Raw genomic sequence first — 21,857 nt, 5'->3', positions numbered from 1 at the left:
AGTAAAGAACAAATGGGATAAGTAAGCTCAACATTGCTTTACAAAGGATAATGAAAAGGTTAAGGCCATATGGGTATGTAAGCTCAGTGAAACAAGGCCTCAATCATGTAAGTGCATGCATACATCAAACAATGGAAATATAGAATTAAGCAAAACAAAGATCACAATTTTAGAGAGAACAACACACACCAAAATTAAAATATTGGTTGATAAAATGCAACCAATCGAATAGGCTCAAAATATCACTGGTTTTTGTGTGTTCTAGCTCTAAACCATGTTCCAAAATAAATTTCTTCAAGCAAGTTTTAACAAAAATTTTAATTCAAATTAGTGAAATGCTATAAAAAGTTTCTTGAAAAAGAATTCGTCACTTCAACCAAGTAGTGGTAAAATATGCACAAAATCAGGCAAACATGCAATCAAACATGCAAATGTAACAATGAACTAACAAAGAAAATAAAACATTAGTGTTGAGAAGAAAATAACTAACCCACGGAAGTTGGTATCAACCTCCCCACACTTAAAGATTGCACCGTCCTCGGTGCATGCTGAGATGTGGAAGTGGACGGGTTGCTACAACTGACGCTTTTCTTCAAAAGAATGTGCGTAGGAACTTGTTTGTCACCCCATGTAAACGTCTTCCGGTTCCCTTCCTGGTGGCCATCCTGAAAGAAGAGAAAAGGGAAGAAAATGACCCAAAAAACAAAGATAAAAAACAAATAAAATATGGTTAGGTTAATGCCAAATAATGAGGGTCTCAATTACATGGTAGCTACAACATGCAAGTGAGAAAACAGTAGAAGCAAATGGCATATCAATAGTACAAAAATGGCAACAATGGGAAAGAGAGAGTGGGTCATGAAAGACAATATAAATTCATGTCAATGCAAAAGGAATACAAGTATCATAAAGGATTAGCATTGACTTAAATAATATTACCCAACAATGTAAAACAAGTTACGAAGCACCAACATAATGCTAGAAAAAATGCAACAATTGAATAAGAATATCTAACACCAATGATAAAATAGGAAATTAGAAAAGAAAATAAAAACATGAACAAAATTATAATGCAATAAAGGAAAGTATGCAAATGCAATATGTAAAAGAGAAAGAAAGAGAATAAGGATGAGAATTTAACGAAATGAAAAAGAAGAAAGTAAGAAAGGAGGAAGAAAGAATACGAAAGGAGAGAAGAAAGAAGAAAGAAATGAAAAACAGAACGCGACGTGTGCGTGCAGGTCACGCGTGCGTGTGAAAACGGAAACGGCCATGCGACGCGTAAGCGTTGCCCACACGTGCGCGTGGGTGGCAAAAAATGCATTCTGACGCGTGAGCATCAGTCACGCGTATGCGTGACTACTCGCGTGACTCCAGCACCATGGCCACACAACTCTCTGTTCAATTCACTCTTTACGCCGATTTTCATGCTCATGCGTACGCGTTGCTGACGCTTACGCGTGGATTGAAAATTTGGCAGAGGACGCGTACCCGTGGGTCACGCATATGCGTGGGGTGGCTTGTGCGCCACGCACCCCTCCCGCGTGTCTCCATCGCAACTCTCTGTTCATTTAATTAAATTGCGAACCTGCATGTGATGCGTGCGCGTCATCGACGCTTACGCGTCGATCGCAGATTTTTTTTGGGACACCTAAACCATGAATTAAACGAAATAAACATGTTTAAAAACAAAAATAAAAATCTAACTTATTACTAATATAAATAAAAGGGAAATTAGAAAGAATTTACCATAGTGGGGGTGTCTCCCACCTAGCACTTTTAGTTAAAGTCCTTAAGTTGGACATTTGGTGAGCTCCTTGTCATGGTGGCTTATGCTTGAACTCATCTTGAAACTTCCACCAGTGCTTTGACTTCCAATAAGCTCTAACATCTCCAAGTGAATTCACCAAGCCTTGATGAAGTTCTTCACAAGCTTCGATCTTCGAAAGTTGATCCTCTTGTATGACGGGATCCCAAATCTTGTTTTCACACCCGTCTTCAAGTTGATCATCATGATTCCATCCGGGTGCTTTAGCCTTGGAATTCTCATTTAAGCACCCAAAGATCCTCCTAGACCCAGTCAATTGAGAATTATACCAACCCTTGCAATTAGGCCTTGAGCTTCCAACCATGACGAACCTAGGATGGTGTTGCCAACCGCTAACCATCTCCCTTTTACTCTTAAAACCGCAGATAGATCTAAGTTGTTCATCCGTTTCAAGCAGACCATATTCAAGTGGGAAGGTAGAGTTTAAAGATAAGAATTTTACCCACTTGAATATTGTGTTGGATGGTAATGGATTGGGGGGAGGTATCTCCAGTGGCGGCCTTGCCAATGTATGCTTTAATCTCTTGGGCTCCTCTTTGATGATCTCCATCTCTTGATAAGCTTCTGCAACATTGACCTCTTCTTTAAGTCCAATGGGGGAGGATTCAATTGTTGATAAGAACTCATCAATTATTGAATCCATCTCATGATCAACCTCCTCCAAGTCTTCAACCATGACATGCCTTGGAGGTTGTACACCCTCCTCAACATCAAATTCAAACGTTTTGGAAGGAGGCTCTATGACTTGAGATTTCCATGGAGGTTCCGCATCTCCTAAGTCCTCAACCACTTCCTCTTCTTTGATAATTTTGGTTTTCTCCACTTGCTCTAGTACAAAATCTAACTCCTCCTTGATAACTTCCACCTCTTGACAACTTTCTTCAATTCCCCCTAATTCTTCAACTACTCCTTCATCTTCAAGGGTCTCTCCTACCTTCACTTTTTGGGCCTCCTCTTGCTTCTCTTGAAGTATGGATGCGTGAATCCGATCCATTACGTCCCTAAGATGATCCCTTCTCTCTTGTTCCATGTCAATAGCGCAATTGGGATCATGTTGCTCTTGGATTGATGGATATGGGTGAAAAGTAAGTGCACCAGAGCTTGAGGGTTGAGTATCAGGGACAAAGGAGGGATCCACACAGGATATAAGAGCTTGGAGAGTAGAGGTGAGACCGGTGAGAGTAGAGGTAAGTGTGGTTTGAAGCTCTCTTTGCCGTTGGCGAATAGCACTAAAGGTATCATCTATGGGAGCTTGGGATGGATAGGAGGGTTCATTTGTTGGGAGAAAAGGCTCATAATACGGATGTGGTTCTTCTTGATAAGGGTATGGAGATGGTGTATATTGAGGTGGTGGTTCTGGGTATGGTTCATATGGTTCGTATGGTGGTTGGTGTGGTGGATAATGGTTAGGATCATATGAGGGTGTTTGGTAGTAGGGGGCTTGTGAGTATGGTGGTTCAAAGCTATGTTGAGGAAGGGGTTCATAGGCATATGGTGGGGCTTGTTAGTAACTAAAAGGGGGTCCACCATATCCATTGTCTTGGTACGCACATCGGAATGGCTCTTGCTCATAGTAAATTGGTGGGGGTAGTGATAAACCACTATTTTATGGTTTATATTGTGTTTAATTATGTGGTTTTATCTTGATCTTTACCCACTTATTCATTAAATAAGCATGCATTTATAATTCCTTCCTAAAGTTATTGCATGATTGAAAACTTGCTTCCTGGAGACTTTTAGTTATGTATTTTATTTCTCCTTTATTCCATTCGATGCCGTGATCTGTGTGTTAAGTGTTTCAGGATTTATAGGGCATGAATGAGTTGGAGATTGGAGAGGAAGCTTACAAAAATGGAAGGAACACAAGGAATTGAGGAGATGACCAGCGAGAAGTGACGCGGCCGCATGGATCACGCGACCGCGCGAAAGAAAGGAAATCGCAGTGACGCGGCCGCATGGATGACGCGACCGCGTGGCAAAGCAGAAAGCCGAATAACGCGGCCGCATGGATGACGCGACCGCATGACATGCGCGACCTGCATAATCTGCAGAATCGCTGGGGGCGATTTCGGGCCCTATTTTGACCTAGTTTTCGGCCCAGAAAACCAGACTAGAGCCAGAGAACATGCAGAAACCAAGAACAACATTCATTCCGCATAGTTTTAGTTTTTTAGATCTAGTTTTCCTCTCCTCTAGGTTTTCTCTCTACACATTCATAGTTTTTAGGATTTGTTATTTTCATTGTTTTTGCATTGGGATATTGAGAAGAGTTATTGCCTCATCAAGACTTCGACATTCTAGTTCGTTTTCTTTACTTGTCTCTTACTCTTCCATATTCCTTAATTTACTTAATTTTACCATTGGATTATTTTAGCATTTATTAATACAAGAATTACTTTTATTTTTAATTAATCTTTTGATTATTATTTATCATGTCTTTCTTTAATTCCCTTTCTTATGTTATGAATTCTTCATTTACAATGAGCGAGTAGTTCCCTAACTTGATAGGGAGTTGATTGAAAGGAACCCTTGAGTTGGAATACTCAAGAGAAAGATTGTAATTGGGTTTATTGTTGGATTGCTCTCTAGTCACTAACACCAATCCTCCCAAGAGCGGATTGGAACTTGTGGATAGAAACAGCATTCCAGCTTATTTGACTTTTCCTTACTTAGTAAGGGACAACTAAACATAATAACCCTCAATTGTCAATTAATCTTGAGAGTACTCCAACAAGAATAGGGCTTCCAGCTAATCAACTCTCAGTCAAGGCTTTTATTTAAATTTATATAAATTCTCTAATTTAATTTCCTGCCATTCAACTCAAACCTTTTTGAAAACATCTGGTTAATAAAATAGCACACTTTTCTGCAACTCATTGGGAGACGACCTGGGATTTATACTCCCAGTATTTTAACTTTAATTTCTGTGACACCCTTCTAAATTGATAAGCGGATTTCTGGTTGGTTGAGAACTACACTTGCAACGCATATTTTATAATCATTCTTAACTCGCCAATTTCTGCTTGCATCAGGTAGATTGTCACGAAAAGGTCCACCATAACCATTGTCTTGGGATGCATCGTAGAATGGTTGTTGCTCATGGCACATTGGAGGAGGTTGTTGCCGAATGGGTTGATCAAATCCTTGTGGCTCTTCCCATTTTTGATTGTCCCAACCTTGATGCATGTTCTCATTGTAGCTTCCATTCTCTACAACATAATTGTGACCGAACTCATAGCCAAAGGGGTGAGAATTCATAGTAACAAAAGAAAGTAAAAACAAAAACTAATAAGAAAATAATGAGAATAAACTCCTAAAACTAGAAACAACTAACAAAGAAACGAAAAAGCAAAATTATTCACAATATTCATAATAACCAATAATAAGGCACACGTTTGCAATACCCCGGCAACGGCGCCAAAAATTGAATGGGGGAAAAATCATCGGTAAAGAATTTCACAAAAATAATCACGTTGCAAGTATAGATCTAAACCGACAATTAAACCTCAATCAAATTTAATTTGTTTGTCACTTAAGCAAACCCAATAAAAATAATTGAATTATTAAACCTCGGGTCGTCTCTCAAGGAATTGCAGGGAAGTATGTCACTATTGGTTATGAGATAGTATATTTTTGCGTTTTTGAAAGGTTGAACAAGGAATGTAAATGATAAGAAAATAAACTAATAATTATGAAAGTCCTAGCAAGGATTGATAATTAGAAGTCCTATCCTCATTATCATCATCAATTATGACAAGAATCGTCCATTGCTCCACTTAGTCAACCTCTAACTATGAAGGAAAGTCAAGTGGAAATAATCAATTTGATTCCTCAAGTCCTAGTCAACTCCTAAGGAAAGACTAGCTTTAGTGGAATTCAAATCAACTAGCAACTTTCAATTGCTAATCAACAAAAGATTTTGATAACTCAAGAGTCTCCAATTACTCAATCTAAGCTAAGAACATTAAAAGCTAATTTAAAATCCAACCAAGTATTTTATCAAACACTTGGAAGGCACAATATAAAAGCATAGAAAAGCAATAAGAGATAATAAAATCCAAACAACCAATTGAAAGCATTAATAACATAAATTGAAGAAAGTAATCATAAATACGAAACACCTTAAATTGCATTAAATAGAAAATCAAATCTAACATGAGAATTTATAAACTAAAGTGGATAAATAAATAAATCACCAAGAGAAGAGAAACTAAAGTGCTAGAATAAATAAGAGTAGAAGAGAAACTAAATTAAAGTAGAGTAGAAATCTGGAGGTGAAAATAGCTAAACCTAAGAATACTAAAACCTACTAGAAAACTACATCTAAAACCTAAAATTATGTGAATGAAAGTTGTTGTATGATTCCCCCACTCTGTAGTCTCTAATACGTGTTTTCGGGCTTAGAACTGGGCCAAAAGGAGCCTAGAAATCGCCCTCAACGTTTTCTGATATATTCAGCACGTGGCTCTGTCACGCGTACGTGTTGCCCACGCGTACCCATTGCTGAACTTTCGCAAGGTCACACCTACGCGTGATCCATGCGTGTGCGTTGCCTAACTACATGGCAACTATGGCAAATTGCATATCATTTTGAAGCCCCGGATGTTCGCTTTCGAATGCAACTGGAACTGTCTCATTCGGACCTCTGTAGCTCAAGTTATGATCAATTTAGTACGAAAAGGTCAGGCTTGACAGCTTATCAATTCCTTCAATTTCTTGTATTCCTTCCACTTTTGCATACTTCCTTTCCATCCTCTAAGCCATTCATGTCCTATAAAACCTGAAAGCACTTAACAAACATATCACGTCATCGAATGGTAATAAGAGAGGACTAAAGATAGCAAATTTAAGGCCAAAGAACCATGTTTTCAATCATAGCACAAAATTAGGAAGGAAAATGTAAAACATGTGAATTTTATGAATAAGTGTAAGAATGGTGGATAAAATCCACTCAATTAAGTACAAGATAAACCGTAAAAATGAGTTTATCACCTTATGTCTTGTCTTATCTGAAGAAGCTCATGGTGCTAGATTTCTTATTCAGCCATGATCTGATGAAGAAGGATGTCGTGAATATCCTAGTTCATTTTCATCTGCTCAAGACAGGATGTTATCTGCTACCAGTACTCCTGAGTTGGAAAGTATTGCCCTTGAGGTATGGGAGGCTAGTCATGCTGAGCCTCCTCCTTGGCCTGATCTCTTTTCTGAACTCTTTGATATTTCCTCACATACTCCATAGTCTTCTTGGAGATTTGCCTTTCAACCGGAATAGGAAAATCATTCTCCACCTTCACTTTAGCAGCGCCACAGAGACAGTAAATGAGATGTGAAAATGCTAACTTGGCATTTGAAGAGGGATTGGAGGCAATGCTGTATATCTAATGTGAAATTATGTCATGTACCCTGACATACTCTCCTTTCATGATACAGTGAATCAGTATGGCTCTGTCCATAGTGTACGCCGATCGGTTTTTAGTCAGAAGGATAGACCTTCGGATAAAATCTAACCATCCCTTTGCTAGTGGAATGAGGTCGCTACTCTTTAGTTGGTTTGGTCTACCATCTGAACCCATTCTCCATTGAGATCCCGGGAGGCAAATTTCTGCAAGCACCTGATCATACTTCCTGTCTCTGCTCATCCTCTCATTGTAGCTATTATTGGTGTGCTCGGGGGTGGCAATGCAGGGCTTGTCAGACACTCCTTGGACTGAAATCAAGGACTTTCCCTCGTATATAGCTCTGATGATTTTTCTCATTCACTCCATGGACATCCTTATAAGTGATCCATGTGTTGCCATAAAACCTTTTTACCATCAGTTGCCCAACATCAATGTGTGTGTTACAAAGAAACTGCCAACCCCCGCCTCTCAATTTAGAATTGGATTTTTGGGTACTCGTCCGGTTTCAATTCAAATTTCACCTCCAAAATCACGGCTCTCTTGGAAGTAATCTAAAACAATGCTCTGCATGTTGATGCGTGAGCATCTTATACACTTTTTTCTAATATTTTTTAGTTATTTTTTATTATATTTTATTAAGTTTTATTATATTTTAGTGAAAAAATCCTCTTTGGATGCTACTTTGAGTTGTTTTGGTGTTTTTATGATTTCAGGTGAAATTCAGACAAATTTGGCAGAGTTTTGTGCCAAAACAAAGGAAAAAGTAGATGCTGTCAACCCTGAGTTCCTTGCATTCCAACGAGCATAACTTGAGCTAAAGAGGTCCAATTGATGCAATTTTAGCAACGTTTGAAAGCCAACTTCCAGTTCTTTCCAACAATATATAACAGACTATACTTTTCTTCTGGAATCATTGCCAAATCTGGCCTAAACACCGAGCTTGGCGTTTAGCGCCCAACAGGGACAGAACCAGCACCAGAACTCCCTCCCCCCCAGGGCGCTAAACACTAGGAGAGCCAGAATTCAAATGTTGACACTCCTCTTTGGGCGTTTAATGTCCAAACTGGCGTTAAATGCCAGCAACTGTCCGAATTCACACTCATGTGGACCTCTTAAGTGCATTTAACACTTAGTAGTTTTATTTTATTTTCTTTTTGTAATTTTTATTTATAAATAATATCTTTTAGGGTTAGAATTTATTATTAGGTTAATATTTAAAGGAAAAAATCACTTGTATCTGGGATCTTCTTCCTTCTGCACTTTTCAAAATCTTATTTTCTCTATAAATTATGAGCAACTAAACCTCCTGGTTAAGGTCAGGAGCTCTGTTTATTTTCATGGATTAAGATTATTATTCTTCTATATTAATTTATGTTTGATTCAATTCTAAGAATTATTTTCGTTCTTAATCTTATAAACTGGGTGGAACGAGAGTATGACCCTTTTCTACATGAGTTTGTGCGATTCTCGAGAGAGTTATCTCGCTTGAACTACAGCTTGAAAGCACTCCTCTTTGACGGCTAATTACATAAACTGGTGGGATAAGCAACATCTATTCAGCCGGTTTGGGGTGGTTAGGGCCTTCGTGGTGTAAAATAGTTTTCTGAACTTCACCCTCTAATCTGAGTTAAGTGACCACGAGAGTAGCAGTTAATGAAGGTTAGAGGAAGCTAAATCGCTAAGAGATTAGGGTTTAGACACTTATGGTTTTCCATAGAATGAATCATTCATTGTTAAAATAGTTGGTAAGACATTTTAATCCGAAAAAAGTAAACATCTCTAAGACCTTAACTGTTTTCTTTTATTGATTTCACACCAAACTATTTATTGCTTTTCTTAATTGTTTATTATTTTTATGCATTTACAACAACAAAAAATCTTTGTTCTGTTTGCCTAACTAAGTCCAATAGGATAACCATTACTTGCTTAGTCTGACAATCCTCGTGGGATCGACCCTCACTCACCTGAGGTATTACTTGGATGACCCGGTGCACTTGCCGGTTAAGTTGTGGATATTCTGAAAATCCGCACCAAGTTTTTGGCGCCATTGTCGGGGATTATTTGTGATTGACAACTACTAGTTGTCTGGTTGCTTAGATTAGGTATTTTTCTTATTAATTTTATTTATTTACGTTTTCTTTTAATTTTCAATTTTTAATTTTATTTATTTTCCCTTAATTTTTGAATTTTGCTCTATTTATTTTCTTTTAATTTCTGGTTTTAAGTTTGGTGTCCCTTTAGCATTTTTTTCCTTTTTATTTTCAAAAGTTTTGTATCTTGACCTCTTAGTTTTCGAATTATTAGTGTATTTTTCTTGTTATTTTCAAAAATTTTAGTGTTTAATTGCTTACTTTTATTTATTTTAATTATTATTCTTTAGGATATCTCACTAGGAGCTCTCTATACTTTGACATAGAGACTCCTATTTTCTTTGGTTTTCTATTTTTGTGTGCAGGAAGAGGGAGAGTTCACTATGGACCTGAATGGTAATGAGCAATCCAAAAGGACGCTCAGTTCATACACCGCTCCCATTCCTGACCTTTATGGGCGCAGTATTGCTATGCCTCCCATTGGAGTAGACTATTTTGAGCTCAAGTCACAACTGATCAGTTTAGTGCAACAAACTTACCAATTTCATGGACTCCCGTAGAAAGATCCTAATCTATTTATCTCAGACATCTTGAATATCTGTGATATTGTAAAGACTAATGGAATGGATCCTGAAATCTATAAGTTAATGCTCTTCCCATTTGCTGTGAAGGATAGAGCCAAGCAGTGGCTTGATACTCAGCCCAAGGAGAGCTTGGATACTTGGGACAAGGTGGTCAACAAGTTTCTAAAAAAGTTCTTTCCCCCACAGAGATTGACTAAGATAAATACATATGTTCAGACCTTTAGCAAGGAGAGAGTGAGTCCCTCTATGATGCTTGGGAGAGCTACAAGCTGATGCTCAGAAAATGCCCTCCTAATATGTTCTCAGATTAGGTCAAGGTAGACATCTTCTATAAAGGACTCTCTGACAAGGCCATGATGTCTCTGGATAATTTTGTGGGTGGCTCCATACACATAAAGAAGACACTTGAGGAGGCTAACGAGCTTATTGAGATGGTTGCTAACAACCAATATTTATACTCTTTTGAGAGGATTACAGTGAAGAGAGGAATTATGAAAGTGGATGCCGTAGAAGCTCTTTGTGCTCAGAACAAGCTTTTGTCTCAACAAATAAGTCTTATTACTCAACACTTGAGTAGGATGCAAGCTGCAGTTGTCAATACTCAAAATACTCCTCAAGATGTTTCTTATAACATGAGTGGTGGCTTCACCCAAGGTAAGACTTATGATTATGCTCAATTCTCTCCTGAACAGGTTAATTTTATGGAAATGATCCATATTCCAAGACCTTTAACCAGGGGTAGAGAAATCACCTAAACTTTAAGTGGGGAGAACAACCTCAGAGGCAGCAGAATTTCAATAATCCTCAGGGCAATTTTAATCAAAATGATTTGAACAATTGGCAATCCCAGCCCTCTCAACCACAGAAAGCACTGTCTCCACCTCAGAATGCTCCTAACTTGGTGTCTATTGTTGCAGAGCTCTTGAAGAGCACTCTTAGTTTCATGAAAGACACCAGAGTTTCACTTAGGAACTTGGAGGTTCATATGGACCAATTAGCCACCAAGGTTGCTGAAATTGATCAGAGGACCACCAATACCCTTCTTAGCACCACAATTACAACTCCAAGGGAGGAGTGTAGGGCCATCACCTTGATAAGTGATCAAGTGGCAAGTGCAGAGGCACAAGTTACTGAGAAGTCGGTTGAAAAAGAAGCTCCGGAGGAGGTGCATAATAAAGAGGAGCACGCCCCCTCTAGACACCCAGATAACCCTTTTTTGGTTGATCTTGAGAAGTATCCGGCGTTGCCTAAGGCACCAGAGTACAAGCCAAAGATTCCTTATCCTGAAAGGCTTCAAAAGGAGACCAAGGACAAGCAGTTTTCAAAGTTCTTGAAAGTTTTTAGAAAGTTTCAAATCAATATTTCTTTTGCTGAGGCTTTGGAGCAAATGCCTCTCTATGTCAAGTTTTTTAAGGACATACTTTCCAAGAAGATGACTTTAAAGGGAGATGAGAGAGTGACCTTGACCAAGGAATGTAGTGCCATAATTCAGAGCAACTTGCCAAAGAAGATGCCAGACCCAAAAAGCTTTCAGATTCCATGCACCATTGGGAGCACAACCTTTGAGAAAGCTTTGTGTGATCTAGGTGCAAGTATCAATTTAATGCCATTGTCTATAATGAAGAAGCTGCAAATTCAAGAGGCACAAACTACAAAGATAGCATTGGAGATGGCTGATAAATCTCTGAGGCAGGCACATGGGCTAGTGGAAAACATCATGGTCAAGGTGGGAAAGTTCTTCCTCCTAGCAGATTTTATGATTCTTGACATGGGAGAGGATGAGAATGCTTCCATAATCCTAGGAAGATCATTCCTATCCATTGGAAGAGCTCTAATAGATGTAAAAGAGGGTGAATTAGTTCCTAGAGTGCATAATGAGCAACTGGTCTTCCATGCCTTTAAAGATATGCATCCATCAGGTGGAGAGGAGAGGTGCATGCAGATTAGGCTTCTTGATCTAAACCTTCAAGAACCCCCTGATAATGCTCAACAGGATCTGCAACCCAAATCTCATTTGGTGACAATCAACAAAATTCCACCTGACATCAAACCTAAGTTTGGTGGTGGAAATGCATCATCCACAAAGAAAGAGTTCCCAAGAAAAAAGTACCCAGAGGATGGAGGAACAAAAAGATTCCTACTGAAGACTTCTCACCCGGCATGAAAGTGGTGTTTACTAGAAGTTTAGTTATACCACATACTGTGAACAGGATCCTGTCCTTTGAGCATGTTGAGTTAATCCATCATAGTACAGGAAAGAAGTTCACAGTGAGGGGTGAAGTTCTGAGCCCCTTTGACCACCCTCCTTAGTGGAGCTAACCTTCAAGCTAGTGATGATAAAGAAGCACTTGTTGGGAGGCAATCTAACTAAGAGTGTCCTTTATTTTATTTTAATTTTATTTCAGTTTTATTTTAGTTTGATTTCATTTTTTATTTATTTCCATAGTTTTCCTAAGTTTAATCTAGTTTGTGATCATGCATTGTGCTTAGAACAGGGACAGAAGAACTCAGAGTGAAGAACAGAACGCCTTGGAGAAAAATAGTTATGGGCGCTAAACGCTAGGGAGGGCATTTAGCGCCAAGAGAGGGAGCTTTGGCGTGGGAGTTTAATACCCAAAAGGGGGCATTCCGGCACTACTTTTTGCTCCTCCTAGGGCATTTAATGCCCATTCCTAGCGTTAAATGCCAAAAAAAAGTTTTAAATTCAAATTCTTCTTCCCCTTCTATCACTCCTATCTTTTTTGTATTATTTTTACTTATCCATGTGATTTTCATGTCCTTTCCCGTTTTCAGTTTTCTTTGCCTAGGGACAAGCAAACTTTTAAGTTTGCTGTTGCAGAGCAAGCTCTCAATTTATATTATCATCGATGGCACCAAAGGGAGGTGAATCATCTTCATGGAAGAGCACAGCCCGAGGAGGAAGCAGCAGCTACCATGTCTGAGGTGGTTGAGTTTCATTATCCCTTGTCTTATCTTATCTTCTATTTTTCCAGTATTTTTAGCTTATTTCCTATTTTTTTATTCTAACTTCTGCATGATCACCAGAAGGATTTTCTTGCTTTCTAGTTTAGTTATTTATTTTGTAGTTTACATCTATTTTGAAAATTTATTTTGAAAAAAAAATAATTTGTCTCATGTATTGCACACTGAGCTTAAAGAAAATATCAAAAGAAAATGAAGTAGTAAAATGCATGAGATTTGAGTTATATATTATGAGTTACTGATGAGCGGATAATTTATACGCTTTTTGGCATTGTTTTTACATAGTTTTCAGTATGATTTAGTTAATTTTTAGTATAATTTTATTAGTTTTTAAATAAAAATCACATTTCTGGACTTTACTATGAGTTTGTGTATTTTTCTATGATTTCAGGTATTTTCTGGCTGAAATTGAGGGACTTGAGCAAAAATCAGATTTAGAGGTTGAAGAAGGACTGCAGATGCTATTGGATTCTGACCTCCTTGCACACAAAGTGGATTTTCTGGAGCTACAGAACTTCAAATGGCGCGCTCTCAATTGCGTTGTAAATTAGACATCCAGGGCTTTCCAGCAATATATAATAGTCCATACTTTGCCTGAGTTTAGATGACGTAAACTGGCGTTCAACGCCAGCTTCCTGCCCTATTCTGGAGTTAAACACCAGAAACAGGTTGCAAAGTGGAGTTAAACGCCAGAAACAGGTTACAAACTGGCGTTCAACTCCAAGAGAAGCCTCTACACATGTAAAGCTCAATGCTCAGCCCAAGCACACACCAAGTGGGCCCCGGAAGTGGATTTCTGCATCAATTAGTCATTTCTGTAAACCCTAGTAACTAGTCTGATATAAATAGGACCTTTTACTATTGTATTAGATATCTTTGATCAGTTTTATGCTATCTTAGACCTTTATGGGGGCTGGCCATTCGGCCATGCCTAGACCTTGTTCTTATGTATTTTCAACGGTAGAGTTTCTACACACCATAGATTAAAGTGTGGAGCTCTGCTGTTCCTTGAGTATTAATGCAAAGTACTATTGTTTTTCTATTCAATTCAAGCTTATTCCTATTCTAAGATATTCATTCGCACCCAAGAACATGATGAATGTGATGATTATGTGATGCTCATCACCATTCTCACCTATGAACGCGTGCCTAACAACCACTTCCGTTCTACATGAAGATGAGACAAAATGAGTATCTCTTAGATATCTAATACAGGGGACCGAGTCCGAGATATTATAGTCTTCGGGGAATAAGTTAGAACCCATGGATGGCCATTCCTGAGATCCGGAAAGTCTAAACTTTTTCTGTGGTATTCCGAGTAGGATCTGGGAAGAGATGGCTGTGACGAGCTTCAAACTCGCGAGTGCTGGGCATAGTGACAGACGCAAAAGGATAGTAAATTCTATTCCAGTATGATCGAGAACCGACAGATGATTAGCCATGCAGTGACAGCGCATTGGACCATTTTCACAGAAAGGACGGGATGTAGCCATTGACAACGGTGATGACCAACATACAGCTTGCCCTGGAAGGGAGTAGGAGTGATTGGATGAAGACAGCAGGAAAGCAGAGGTTCAGGAGGAATGAAAGCATCTCTATACGCTTATCTGAAATTCTCACTAATGAATTACATAAGTATCTCTATCTTTATTTTATGTTTTATTTATCTTTTTATTATCAATTCACCAAAACCATTTGAATCCACCTGACTGAGATTTACAAGATGACCATAGCTTGCTTCAGGCCGACAATCTCCGTGGGATCGACCCTTACTCACGTAAGGTTTATTACTTGGACGACCCAGTGCACTTGCTGGTTAGTTGTGCGAAGTTGTGACAAGGTGTGAATTACGTTCCGAGCACCAAGTTTTTGGTGCCTTTGTTAAGGATCACAATTTCGTGCACCAAGTTTTTGGCGCCGTTGCCGGGGATTGTTCGAGTTTGGACAACTGACGGTTCATCTTGTTGCTCACATTAGGTAATTTTATTTTAATTTTAAGCTTTTTGTTTTTTATTATTTTTAATTTTCAAAAAATATACAAAAAAATAAAAAATAAAATAAAAAAATATATTTCAAAAAAATTATTAAATTATTCTATGTTCTTCGGAATTTTTAAGAATGAATTCTACAGTTTCATGATGATTTGTTGAAGTCTGGCTAGCTGTGAAGCCATGTCTGATCTTTTGGACCGGGGTTTCAACTTATCATCACAAGAGCTTGTTGACCTTCACCCATTTGGCAGTTACACACATAGTTGTTGTATACGTGGGAGGTAGGCAATATCTACTGAAGCTTGGCTAGCCATTGGCCATGTCTAGTGTTTTGGATCGGAGCTTTCACTGAAAGCTTGGCTGGCTAGTAAGCCATGTCTAATTCCTGGACTGGAGCTTTAGACTAACACTGCAAGATTCCTGGAATTCTTATTAAAAATTTTGAAATTCTTATTTTTATTTTTCCAAATAATTTTCGAAAAATAACAAAAAAATTTAATAAAATCATAAAATAAAAAATAATTTGATGTTTCTTGCTTAAGTCTAGTGTCATATTGTAAGTTTGGTGTCAATTGCATGTTTATTTCTTTCCTGCATTTTTCAAAAATTCATCATGCATTCTTCATGATCTTCAAGTTGTTCTTGATGAATCCTCTTGTTTGATCTTCATGTTTTCTTGTTTTGCATCTTTTCTTGTTTTTCATGTGCATTTTCAATTTGTTAGTGTCTAATTATTGAAAATTTCTAAGTTTGGTGTCTTGCATGTTTTTCTTTTCTTAAAAATTTTCTAAAATAAGTTCTTGGTGTTCATCTTGACATTTAAAGTGTTCTTGGTGTTCATCTTGACATTCATAGTGTTCTTGCATGCATTGTGTGTTTTAATTCATAATTTTCATGTTTTGAGTCTTTTTGATATTTTTCTCTCTCATCATTAAAAATTGAAAAATTAGAAAAAAAAAATATCTTTCCCTTTTTCTCTCATAAATTTTCAAAAATTTGAGTTGACTTTTTCAAAAATTTTTAAAATCTAGTTGTTTCTTATGAGTCAAATCAAATTTTCAATTTAAAAATTCTATCTTTTTCAAATCTTTTTCGAAAATCAAATCTTTTTCATTTTTCTTTTATGATTTTCGAAAATTTCAAATTGATTTTTAAAAATCTTTTTCTTATTTTATTTCATAATTTCAAAACCTTTACTAATAATTAATGTGATTGATTCAAAAATTTCAAGTTGTTACTTGCCTATTAAGAAAGATTCAATCTTTAAATTTTAAAATCATATATTTTTTTGTTTCTTGTTAGTCAAGTAATCAACTTTAATTTTCAAAATCAAATCTTTCTAAATTTCTTTTTCAAATCTTTTTCAAAATAAGTTTCAATCACATCTGTTTCAAATTCAATTTCAAAATCTTTTCTAACCTCTTATCTTTTTAAAATTGATTTTCAAATCTTTTTCAAACTAATCCTATCTTTTTGTTTCAATTATATCTTTTTCAAAACTACCTAACTAATTCTCTCTCTAATTTTTGAAAATCACCTTCCTCTTTTTCAAAATTCCTTTTTAAATTAACTAATTGTTTTAAATTTAATTTAATTTGATTTAATTTTCCTTTTTTAATTTTTGAATTTTAATTTTAATTTTAAATTAAAAACAAAAATATTTTTATTTTATTTTTATTTAATTTTTGAATTCTCTCATCTCTCATCTCCTTCTATTTAATTAGTCATCTACTAACACTTCTCTTCCACCCAAAATTCGAACACCATCTTCCTCTCTGTGTTCTAGTTTTTCTCTTCCCCTTCTTTTATTCTTCTCTTCTACTCACATAAAGGAACCTCTCTACTGTGGCAAAGAGGATCCCTATTATTTTCTATTTTCTTTTTTTTCATATGAGCAGGAACAAGGATAAGAACATTTTTGTTGAAGCTGATCCTGAACCTAAAAGGACTCTGAAGAGGAAGCTAAGGGAAGCTAAAGCACAATTCTCTGGAGAAAATCTGATAGAAATTTTTGAAAAAGAAGGAGACATGGCCGAAAATAATAACAATGCAAGGAAGATGCTTGGTGACTTTACTGCACCAAATTCCAACTTACATGGAAGAAGCATCTCAATCCCTGCCATTGGAGTAAACAAATTTGAGCTAAATCCTCAATTAGTTTCTCTGATGCAACAGAATTGCAAGTTTCATGGACTTCCATAAGAAGATCCTTTTCAGTTCTTAACTGAATTCTTGCAGATCTGTGATACTGTTAAGACCAATGGGGTTGACTCCGAGGTCTACAGAATTATGCTTTTCCCGTTTGCTGTAAGAGACAGAGCTAGAATATGGTTGGACTCTCAACCTAAAGACAGCCTGAACTCTTGGGATAAGCTGGTCATGGCTTTCTTAGCCAAGTTCTTTCCTCCTCAAAAGCTTAGTAAGCTTAGAGTGGATGTTCAAACCTTCAAACAGAAAGAAGGTGAGTCCCTCTATGAAGCTTGGGAGAGATACAAGGAACTGACCAAAAAGTGTCCTTCTGACATGCTTTCAGAATGGACCATCCTGGATATATTCTATGATGGTCTGTCTGAATTATCTAAAATATCATTGGACCATTCTGCAGGTGGATCCATTCACCTAAAGAAAACGCCTGCAGAAGCTCAAGAACTCATTGACATGGTAGCAAATAACTAGTTCATGTACACTTCTGAAAGGAATCCTGTGAGTAATGGGACGCCTCAGAGGAAGGGAGTTCTTGAAATTGATACTCTGAATGCCATATTGGCTCAGAATAGAATATTGACTCAGCAAGTCAATATGATCTCTCAGAGTCTGAATGGATTGAAGGAATCATCCAACAGTACTAAAGAGGCATCTTCTGAAGAAGATGCTTATGATCCTGAGAACCCTGCAATAGCAGAGGTGAATTACATGGGTGAACCCTATGGAAACACCTATAATTTCTCATGGAGAAATCATCCAAATTTCTCATGGAAGGATCAACAAAAGCCTCAACAAGGCTTTAATAATGGTGGGAAAAACAGGTTTAGCAATAGCAAACCTTTTCCATCATCCACTCAGCAACAGACAGAGAATTCTGAGCAGAATCCATCTAGCTTAGCAAATATAGTCTCTGATCTATCTAAGGCCACTGTGAGTTTCATGAATAAAATAAGGTCCTCCATTAGAAATTTGGAGGCACAAGTGGGCCAACTGAGTAAAAGAGTCACTGAAACTCCTAGTACTCTCCCAAGCAATACAGAAGAAAATCCAAAGAGAGAGTGCAAGGCCATTGATTTGACCATCATGGTCGAACCTACAAGGGAGGAGGAGGACGTGAATCCTAGTGAGGAAGACCTCCTGGGACGTTCAGTGACCAATAAGGAGTTTCCCTTTGAGGAACCAAAGGAATCTGAGGCTCATCTAGAGATCATAGAGATTCCATTGAACCTCCTTCTGCCCTTCATGAGCTCTAATGAGTATTCTTCTTCTGAAGAGAATGAAGACGTTACTGAAGAGCAAGTTGCTAAGTACCTTGGTGCAATCATGAAGTTGAATGCCAAATTATTTGGTAATGAGACTTGGGAAGATGAACCTCCCTTGCTCCCCAATGAACTGAATGCATTGGATAGGCAGAAATTACCTCAAAAGAAATAGGATCCTGGAAAATTCTTAATACCCTGTACCATAGGCACTATGACCTTTGAGAAGGCTCTGTGTGACCTGGGGTCAGGAATAAACTTAATGCCACTCTCTGTAATGGAGAAACTTGGGATCTTTAAGGTGCAAGCTGCCAGAATCTCATTAGAGATGGCAGAAAACTCAAGAAAATAGGCTTATGGACAAGTAGAGGATGTGTTAGTAAAGGTTGAAGGCTTTTACATCCCTGCTAATTTCATAATCCAAGACACTAGGAAGGATGAGGATGAATCTATCATCCTTGGAAGACCCTTCCTAGCCACAGCAAGAGCTGTGATTGATGTGGACAGAGGAGAATTGGTCCTTCAACTGAATGAGGATAACCTTGTATTTAACACTCAAGGATCTCCTTCTGTAACCATGGAGAGGAAGTATGAAAAGCTTCTCTCACTGCAGAGTCAACCAAAGCTCCCACAGTCAAACTCTAAGTTTGGTGTTGAACCCCCACATTCAAACTCTAAGTTTGGTGTTGGGAGGTTCCAACCTTGCTCTGATTCCTTGTGAGGCTCCATGAGAGCTCATTGTTAAGCTATTGACATTAAAGAAGTGCTTGTTGGGAGGCAACCCAATGTTATTTAATTATATCTATTTTATTTTCCTTTTGTTATTTCATGTTTTATTAGGTTGATGATCATGTGGAGTCACAAAAACTACTGAAAAATCAAAAACAGAATGAAAAACAGCATAAAAAATAGCACACCCTGGAGGAGGAGCATTTTGGCATTTAAACGCCAGAAACAAGCATCTACCTAGCGTTAAACGCGAGAAACAGGCACCAAGCTGGCGTTTAACGCCAGAAAAAAGCAGCAGTCTGGCGTTAAACGCCAGTATTGCATACAAAGGGCGTTTTACATGCCTAATTAGAGCAGGGATGTTAAGTCCTTGACCCCATTGGATCTGTGGACTCTACAGGATTCCCACCTACCCCACCTCTTCTTTTCTCCTCTTCACACCTTTTCATAACACTCTTTCCCAAATACCCTTCACCAATCACCTCCATACCTCTCCAAAACCATCATACAACCCACCTACACCCACCCACTCAAATTCAAACCATCACTCCTTCCTTTAATCTTCCATTTTCTTCTTCTTCTACTACTTTCTTTCTTCTTTTGCTCGAGGACGAGCAAACCTTTTAAGTTTGGTGTGGTAAAAGTATTGCTTTTTGTTTTTCCATAACCATTAATGGCACCTAAGGCCAGAGAAACCTCAAGAAAGAGGAAAGGGAAGGCAATTGCTTCCACCTCTGAGTCATGGGAAATGGAAAGATTCATCTCACAAGCCCATCACTAAAAAAAGGATGGAGCAAGAAAGAGAGCCCACTTATGGACCTCAACAAGAGCATGAGGAAGTTCCTCATCATGAAATCCTTGAGATGCCTCAGGGGATGCACTTTCCTCCACAGAATTATTGGGAGAAAATCAACACCTCCCTAGGAGAATTAAGTTCCAACATGGGACAACTAAGGGTGGAACACCAAGAGCACTCCATCATTCTCCATGAGATTAGAGAAGATCAAAGAGCTATGAGGGAGGAGCAACAAAGACAAGGAAGAGACATAGAGGAGCTCAAAGAGCACCATTGGTTCTTCAAGAAGAGGAAGACGCCACCCTCACTAAGGTGGACCCGTTCCTTAATCTCTTTGTCTATTTATTTTTCTCTATTTTTCATTTACTATGCTTTATGTTTGTGTCTTATTACACGATCATTAGTATTTAAGTGTCTATGCCTTAAAGTTATGAATGTCCTATGAATCCATCACCTCTCTTAAATGAAAAATGTTTTAATTACAAAAGAACAAGAAGTACATGGTTTCAAATTCATCCTTGAAATTAGTTTAATTATTTTGATGTGGTGACAATACTTTTTGTTTTCTGAATGAATGCTTGAACAATGCATATGTCTTTTGAATTTGTTGCTTATGAATGTTAAATATGTTGGCTCTTGAAAGAATGATGAAAAAGGAGACATGTTATCTGATAGTCTAAAAAATCATAAAAATGATTCTTGAAGCAAGAAAAAGCAGTGAATACAAAAGCTTGCAAAAAAAAAAGAGAGAGAAAAATGCGAAAAAAAAGGGAAAAAGAAAAAGCAAGCAGAAAAAGCCAAAAGCTCTTTAAACCAAAAGGCAAGAGCAAAAAGCCAATAGCCCTTAAAACCAAAAGGCAAAGGTAATAAAAAGGATCCAAGGCTTTGAGCATCAGTGGATAGGAGGGCCTAAAGGAATAAAATCCTTGCCTAAGCGGCTAAACCAAGCTGTCCCTAACCATGTGCTTGTGGCGTGAAGGTGTCTAGCCAAAAGCTTGAGACTGAGCGGTTAAAGTCAAGGTCCAAAGCAAAAAAAAAAAAAAAAGAGTGTGCTTAAGAACCCTGGACACCTCTAATTGGGGACTTTAGCAAAGCTGAGTCACAATCTGAAAAGGTTCACCCAATTATGTGTCTGTGGCATTTATGTATCCGGTGGTAATACTGGAAAACAAAGTGCTTAGGGCCACGGCTAAGACTCATAAAGTAGCTGTGTTCAAGAATCAACATACTGAACTAGGAGAATCAATAACACTATCTGAATTCTAAGTTCCTATAGATACCAATCATTTTGAACTTCAATGGATAAAGTGAGATGCCAAAACTATTCAAGAGGCAAAAAGCTACTAGTCCCGCTCATCTGATTGGAGCTAAGTTTCATTGATATTTTGGAATTTATAGTATATTCTCTTGTTTTTATCCTATTTGATTTTCAGTTGCTTGGGGACAAGCAACAATTTAAGTTTGGTGTTGTGATGAGCGGATAATTTATACGCTTTTTGGCATTGTTTTTACAAAGTTTTCAGTATGATTTAGTTAATTTTTAGTATAATTTTATTAGTTTTTAAATAAAAATCACATTTCTGGACTTTACTATGAGTCTGTGTGTTTTCTGTGATTTCAGGTATTTTCTGGCTGAAATTGAGGGACTTGAGCAAAAATCAGATTCAGAGGTTGAAGAAGGACTGCAGATGCTGTTGGATTCTGACCTCTCTGCACACAAAGTGAATTTTCTGGAGCTACAAAACTCTAAATGGCGCGCTCTGAATTGCGTTGGAAAGTAGACATCCAGGGCTTTCCAGCAATATATAATAGTTTATACTTTGCCCGAGTTTAGATGATGCAAACTGGCGTTCAACGCCAGCTTCCTGCCCTATTCTGGAGTTAAACGCCAGAAACAGGTTGCAAAGTGGAGTTAAACACCAGAAACAGGTTACAAACAGGCGTTCAACTCCAAGAGAAGCCTCTACACGTGTAAAGCTCAATGCTCAGCCCAA

General features: G+C 37.7%; 1 protein-coding gene and 1 non-coding gene across 2 annotated transcripts; one reads left to right on the top strand and one right to left on the bottom strand.

Annotated features, from left to right (window-relative positions):
• The first annotated feature begins 6,935 nt into the window (after positions 1-6,935).
• LOC148571749 (uncharacterized) lies at positions 6,936-12,065 on the top strand. Its single transcript, XM_088507316.1, has 6 exons — positions 6,936-6,983; positions 9,683-9,841; positions 9,932-10,135; positions 10,213-10,593; positions 10,752-11,237; positions 11,334-12,065. The coding sequence occupies exons 1-6, from the start codon at positions 6,936-6,938 to the stop codon at positions 12,063-12,065; spliced, it is 2,010 nt and encodes a 669-aa protein (XP_088363442.1).
• Positions 12,066-17,295: 5,230 nt separating this feature from the next.
• Positions 17,296-17,403, bottom strand: LOC148571748 (small nucleolar RNA R71). Its single transcript, XR_015880284.1, has one exon. It is a non-coding gene; the product is annotated as a small nucleolar RNA R71 (small nucleolar RNA).
• Between the last annotated feature and the right edge of the window lie 4,454 nt (positions 17,404-21,857).

The sequence above is a fragment of the Arachis ipaensis genome, chromosome B3, assembly GCF_059453495.1.
Source record: "Arachis ipaensis isolate K30076 ecotype BB chromosome B3, ASM5945349v1, whole genome shotgun sequence".
NCBI lineage: Eukaryota > Viridiplantae > Streptophyta > Magnoliopsida > Fabales > Fabaceae > Arachis > Arachis ipaensis.
The sequence above is the reverse complement of the archived record's forward strand: the minus strand, read 5'-3'. Positions and strand labels throughout refer to the sequence as shown.